Raw genomic sequence first — 7,421 nt, 5'->3', positions numbered from 1 at the left:
TCAGTCTATGCTGTAACACATTCTATTTTTGAAACACCGTATTTGTTTATTTTAAAAGGGTTCCAGTCGAAACTGCAGAAGGCGATCACTTAAAACTAAACTTAAAAAATAAAGGTGATCAAAGCTAACTTAATAGTTCCAGACGAATCGCATTAGATGAAATTAACCAAGCCGTCTGCTGCGCTCTTCCACCACATTTTAACAGCAGCTTTCCTCTGCTCTGATTGGTTGAAAGTTCCGCGCTGGGGAAGGACCGTCGCGTGACCACCCCGCTGCTTGTTTTCAGCTCGCGGCGGCAGAAACCCGGAGGCGATACAGAAACACTGTGCGCTTAATGAGCACAGGAAACATTTATCTTTCCTCCATTCAGACCATAATTATTTCATCTTTTTGGCCAACAGGCGGAAATACGAGTATATTTTTTTCTTTGCGATCCTGTCTCTTACTACTATTCTGTTTCTGTCTTTCGCTGTCATTCAGAAATAGTCCCACTGAAGCCACATTTTGAGCGCTCACGTGTGTGCGCTTGTTCTTTTTATAACTCAAAACCTTTTCTACAGTGGCTTCACTGGGTCATTCCGCCTTTTAATTCATTCATTAAAACGATCGAGACGCGGTTGTCCTGGCTAAATCGACAGACGCGTTTCTGAGTGTGTTGATCTGTTGCTGATGAGATCGATTGGACCCATTGGGACCGGCACAGTATGTTGAAATAAAAAGTGGATAACAAACTGAGGAATATCTTTCATCCCTGCTGTATTTCAAAGTAAGTTGGATTTTCATTTGAAATGTACACACTCAAATGTGTCTGTGTTGTGTATAGCCTATCATCTCATCGTAGGGGCCTATGTCTCGGTGACTGTTTTGAGATCGTATTTATTTCTATTCGCATTCATCCACACGTCGTTTTGTGTTTGTTCGTTCAGGGGACATTTTTTATGTACCTGAAGAGATGTTCTGGGGAGATGATTGGAAACTGACAGATGTGACAGATGTGGCAGATGTGGTCGTGATGTCGCATCTTCAGCATTGAAACGGGATCCTACACCGTGAGGGTCACAGAGGAATTTGTGGAAGGAATAGCTAGAGTCAAGAGAGACTGGTCGACAGGTGGCCCAAGTAATTCGATAATACAAATACTAAAGTATTTTTTTTGGAACCTTACAGGAAAGGTGTCTGCGCTTATCTATTCACGTTGGAGCAGCCTCGATTCCCTACTATATAGAATTTGCATTCTGCAATTTTTCTAGTGCATTCAAACTATTTTGCAAAAATGTACAAACCTCTAGGGCCCTTTTAAACTGGAAAGCATACACCTTATTGGAAGCGATATTGAACGATATGTTGGAGGATAATTCAAAATGATCCTCGGGAAACATGGATAATTTAGACATGGAGTGCAGTTAATATTTGTATGACACGGCCCTTGATATCAAAGTGACTACAAGTATTGGAATCAATCACTAATTGAGGATTCAATTCACGGATTGAGCCGTGAAGTATTGAGTATAAGTACTTGTACTCAAAACGAGTACAAAAGTACAAAACAAAAATCAATAGGCCTACAGGGATTGATCTAATTATCAAAAAGTGTTCACACTATTGATACAGCTGTGCAGTGTTTTATTCATGTTATTATTCATGTGTTGCATGTTACATATAGAGCAAAATATGGCCTCTGAAACCTGATTAGAAAGGACATATCATATTATGTTGAGCTTTCTGTAAATGTGTGTATGCGTGCGAGTGTGCATGTGTGTATATGTGTGTGTGAGTCTGAGTGTGACCGAGCTATGTAATCAATACTATGGATAACATAGTGTTATTTTTAAAAGTACAACAACTTGCCAGCTAAATGACTCTCGCTGTGACTTTGTCCCCTCTTATCAAACCAACCAAATGTTTCTAAATAAGGTTGTTGGCAGCACAGTGGGCATGGGCCGTTCCTTATGAGGATGGGCAATGAAAAAAATCAGTGATCCAGAATCTGGGATACACCAGAACAGATGTGAATGACTTGAATCGTTTTCAGTGTTTATCTTTGTGTTTCATTTTGATCTAAACGTTCTTCTTGTTTCAGGTTCAGGAGCGAGAGGACATCCGTCGCGGTCCGTCAGCCACAATGAACCTCCTGTGGATCTGTCTGTTCCTCCTGGCGTCCGTCTGGACAGCCAGCGCTGTGCGGGGTAAACGCGCCCCTATGACCACATTGTTTATGAAGTCAAGAGACAAACAACAATACCACCAACAACAAGTTGTTAAGTTGTTAAACATAGAATGCATGAAACTTTATTTGTACCATGGAGAGGAATACGTGCATTTTGAGAAGGAGTCTGATTCTGCTCATGTATCTTCTACACACACACATACACACAGTGGTTTGGAACCCCCAGAACGCTGCATTTCTTCAGTTGACACATGGTTGACACCGCCGTTGGTGTGTGAATGTGTGTATGAATGGGTGAAGCGCTTTATAAATGCAGTCCATTTAGCATTTAACATCCTCATAAAGCCTTCTTTGTGTCCCTTATGGCGTTCTAAACAAAACAAAATAACAACAACAACAACAAGAGCCTATAGGGGGAAAGCTGAAATAAAACAACAGCAATCCTGCATGCACCGTGCAGTGTGGAGGTCACAGACCCCCACAGAGTCAACAGGGCCCCCGGCAGAGCAGGGCCAGAGGGGTCGAGGCAGGACCCCCACCAGACCCAGGAGGGAGGGCCGCGGCCGGGGTGTCCGGCGGGCTGGCTGCGGTGGGTGGATGGTGGGATGGTTGGTGATGAGTGATTGGTGACCGTTCAGCGAGCTACGCTGCCAGACACGGGGAAGGAAAGTAACCACAGGGTCGCAGACCGCCCAGAGATCAGATTAGATTAGCCAATTAGAGATGTTTGCTGTGCAATGCCACAGTGCTTCCCCCCTTCCTTCCTCCCCTCTCCATCCCTCACCGCCAGTGAATGGAGCCCTGGGCAGCTGGAGGAGGGGGGGGGGGGGGGGGGGCGGAGGAGGAGGAGGAGGGGGAGGAGGAGGAGGTGCTTGAGGTAAAGTTCAGCAGAGTGGCGAGGGGACAACAAAGAGAAGAGAGGAGAACGACTTTGAATTAAAAAGTGTAATCAAGAAAACAAGTGGGGGAGAGAGAATGAGATAGAGTAGGAATAGAGGGAAGTCAGAGAGAGAGAGAGAGAGAGAGAGAGAGAGAGAGAGAGAGAGAGAGAGAGAGAGAGAGAGAGACCATTTAAAATAAATGAGGAGGGGGGAGAGAGTTGGAAAATAGAAAAGGAAGAGGGGGAGGTAAGGAAGAGGAGAGAGCAAGTGGTGTGACAGAGTGGGGGGTGGGAGGGGGTGAGGAGAGAAAGAGAGAAGAAGCAAAAGGACAAAAGAAGGAGGGAGAGGAGAAGGCCGGCTCTCCCTCAGATCTCAGAGGGAGACAATCGTAACGGCTCAGTGAGCGCTGCTAATGTCTGTCTTGTGACCAACCTGACCGAGGGCTCTTCCTCTCCTCCATTCTTCTCCGTCCTCCGGCCCCCTCACCAGGAATAACCCAGAGAGAGGCATGCCGGTTAATCATTGGAGCAGTTGGTTGGTGGTTAAGAGATTGCCAAATGTAATCGATTTGTGTAAGAGCAACAACCGCTTTCAACAGCTAGGAACTCGACAGATTCTGATTTCTCATATGTTGACTGTGCCAGGCGAGAACTAGGCTGTTTGTGAGGCCAACAAGGTGCGCATACTGACTGGTAATACTGGTACTTGAGCTTCTTTTGGCTTTCATTTCGCCCAGCTGAACTGAACTTTCTGTTCATTGTTATTATCTCAAATTGCTTTTTTTCTTTTGTGATTGCCAATTTCTTGGCGCAAAAGTACAGTCTGGGTGTACCGGTCCGCCCATCACTATGTATTTCAGAAGAAGCTCAGGTGCTCGCATAATATTGTCATTGTCTCTGATGTCAAGGTATAAATGTACAGCGTTCCCCCTTTTAACCTATTTAAAACTGCAGTTCACGGATTCGAACGATCGAGGAAAGAAAAAGCACAACAGTGTTCTCTTAATTTGATCAAGACTTGTTTCCATGAAACGTGAAGAAGCCCTCCATTTTGGAGAATTAGATAAGAGCCCGCAGGTTGCCGTGACCCTTGGGGTAATCAGTGTTAATGCCCTAATGGGGGCTAGAGATTGGACGTTGTGTAAATGTACTCGCTGTTCCTCCCAGTGACCCCAGCAGCAGCAGGCAGGGGAAATAATAGCTAACCTGGCCCTCCGTGTGAGAGGAGCCAGAACGTCTGCCAGGAAACTACACTCTACACTAGTACCAGGAAACTACACTCTACACTAGTACCTGGGTATGGACCAGGAAACTACACTCTACACTAGTACCTGGAAACTACACTCTACACTAGTACCAGGAAACTACACTCTACACTAGTACCAGGACACTACACTATACACTAGTACCAGGAAACTACACTCTACACTAGTACCAGGAAACTACACTCTACACTAGTACCTGGGTATGGACCAGGAAACTACACTATACACTAGTACCAGGAAACTACACTCTACACTAGTACCTGGGTATGGACCAGGAAACTACACTATACACTAGTACCTGGAAACTACACTCTACACTAGTACCAGGAAACTACACTATACAGTAGTACCAGGAAACTACACTCTACACTAGTACCAGGAAACTACACTATACACTAGTACCTGGGTATGGACCAGGAAACTACACTCTACACTAGTACCAGGAAACTACACTCTACACTAGTACCTGGGTATGGACCAGGACACTACACTCTACACTAGTACCAGGAAACTACACTCTACACTAGTACCTGGGTATGGACCAGGAAACTACACTCTACACTAGTACCAGGAAACTACACTCTACACTAGTACCTGGGTATGGACCAGGAAACTACACTCTACACTAGTACCAGGAAACTACACTCTACACTAGTACCAGGAAACTACACTCTACACTAGTACCTGGGTATGGACCAGGAAACTACACTCTACACTAGTACCAGGAAACTACACTCTACACTAGTACCAGGAAACTACACTCTACACTAGTACCTGGGTATGGACCAGGAAACTACACTATACACTAGTACCTGGAAACTACACTCTACACTAGTACCTGGGTATGGACCAGGAAACTACACTCTACACTAGTACCAGGAAACTACACTCTACACTAGTACCAGGAAACTACACTCTACACTAGTACCAGGAAACTACACTCTACACTAGTACCAGGAAACTACACTCTACACTAGTACCAGGAAACTACACTCTACACTAGTACCAGGACACTACACTATACACTAGTACCTGGGTATGGACCAGGAAACTACACTATACACTAGTACCAGGAAACTACACTCTACACTAGTACCAGGAAACTACACTATACACTGGTACCTGGGTATGGACCAGGAAACTACACTATACACTAGTACCTAACCAGGAAACTACACTCTACACTGGTACCTGGGTATGGACCAGGACACTACACTATACACTAGTACCTAACCAGGAAACTACACTCTACACTAGTACCAGGAAACTACACTCTACACTAGTACCAGGAAACTACACTCTACACTAGTACCAGGAAACTACACTCTACACTAGTACCTGGGTATGGACCAGGAAACTACACTCTACACTAGTACCAGGAAACTACACTCTACACTAGTACCAGGAAACTACACTCTACACTAGTACCTGGTATGGACCAGGACACTACACTCTACACTAGTACCTGGGTATGGACCAGGAAACTACACTCTACACTAGTACCTGGTATGGACCAGGACACTACACTCTACACTAGTACCTGGGTATGGACCAGGACACTACACTCTACACTAGTACCTAACCAGGAAACTACACTCTACACTAGTACCAGGAAACTACACTCTACACTAGTACCTGGGTATGGACCAGGAAACTACACTATACAGTAGTACCAGGAAACTACACTCTACACTAGTACCAGGAAACTACACTCTACACTAGTACCTGGGTATGGACCAGGAAACTACACTCTACACTAGTACCTGGGTATGGACCAGGACACTACACTCTACACTAGTACCAGGAAACTACACTCTACACTAGTACCAGGAAACTACACTATACAGTAGTACCTGGGTATGGACCAGGAAACTACACTCTACACTAGTACCAGGAAACTACACTCTACACTAGTACCAGGAAACTACACTCTACACTAGTACCTGGGTATGGACCAGGAAACTACACTCTACACTAGTACCTGGGTATGGACCAGGACACTACACTCTACACTAGTACCTGGTATGGACCAGGACACTACACTCTACACTAGTACCTGGGTATGGACCAGGACACTACACTCTACACTAGTACCTGGTATGGACCAGGACACTACACTCTACACTAGTACCTGGTATGGACCAGGACACTACACTCTACACTAGTACCTGGGTATGGACCAGGACACTACACTCTACACTAGTACCTGGTATGAACAGAGCTTCACTGGGAGGGTTCCTCACCAGCCACCTTGGTAGAGGGACAACTGGGTATGGGCCACAGGGGTACGTCCCCAGATATAGACTGAGAGAATGTGCGGACAGAGAGAGAGATAAGGAAGGAGGGACTGCAGGAGGACCAATGAGGGCAGGAGACAGAATAACACAATGGTTGAAGGACAGAAAGAAAGAAAGAAAGAAAGAAAGTAACAGAAAGAAAGACAGTAACAGGTCCTTATTAAAGCAGCAGCTGAAGCACATGAACAGCCCACCACACAATCACAGTGTGTGTGTGTGTGTGTGTGTGTGTGTGTGTGTGTGTGTGTAGCCAGGCATGAGACAGAGCAGCTGAGAGATTATCATTCTTTCCTGTTAGCTAGCTAGCTGTGGTAGTGTTCGGGTCACTGCATTGTGTGAGGCACACACTGTAGCGCTACCTATTGCTATTCTAACTGTTAGCCTGTGTGCTCATAATATGTTTAATGTTAATTATTATTATTATTTTTAATGTTTAATACTTCATTAACTTTTGTGTGTCTGTATGATACAGCAATACTCATACTTATGTTAAAGTCGCATAATATGAAGAATGAATGCTTCTGTGATTATTTCTACACTAAGGTATAATATATCATTGTTATAATGATAATGACATAATATTATATATTAAGAAAGCCTTTCTCAGTTGTTAGGTTGACATTTTGTCACAGGGGCTATTTCCTCATATAGGAGAGCACTTCTTCATGTGTGTATTGTGAGGCAGTCTGCAACGTTAACTCTCAACAATAACCATTAAGTCGGGGAGGTCACTGGTCTGGGTTTTGCGTCCAAAGATAAGAAGATGAACCGCAAAGTGTGTTATTAGGGCTGGTTTTATTTCCTTTGGCTCT

The 7,421-nt window shown here is 44.6% G+C and overlaps 1 protein-coding gene across 1 annotated transcript in view; it reads left to right on the top strand.

Annotated features, from left to right (window-relative positions):
* The first annotated feature begins 309 nt into the window (after window positions 1–309).
* Window positions 310–7,421, top strand: part of fgfrl1a (fibroblast growth factor receptor like 1a) — a 40,473-nt gene continuing 33,361 nt past the window's right edge. The window contains exons 1-2 of the mRNA XM_084469019.1: window positions 310–766; window positions 2,081–2,186. Of these exons, the coding sequence (XP_084325145.1) occupies window positions 2,123–2,186 (64 nt within the window). The 5' untranslated portion in view covers window positions 310–766; window positions 2,081–2,122. The remainder of the gene's footprint in view (window positions 767–2,080; window positions 2,187–7,421) is intronic.

This window comes from Micromesistius poutassou, assembly GCF_964030765.1.
Source record: "Micromesistius poutassou genome assembly, chromosome: 6".
Lineage (NCBI taxonomy): Eukaryota > Metazoa > Chordata > Actinopteri > Gadiformes > Gadidae > Micromesistius > Micromesistius poutassou.
This window is presented reverse-complemented; position numbering and strand designations above follow the sequence as displayed.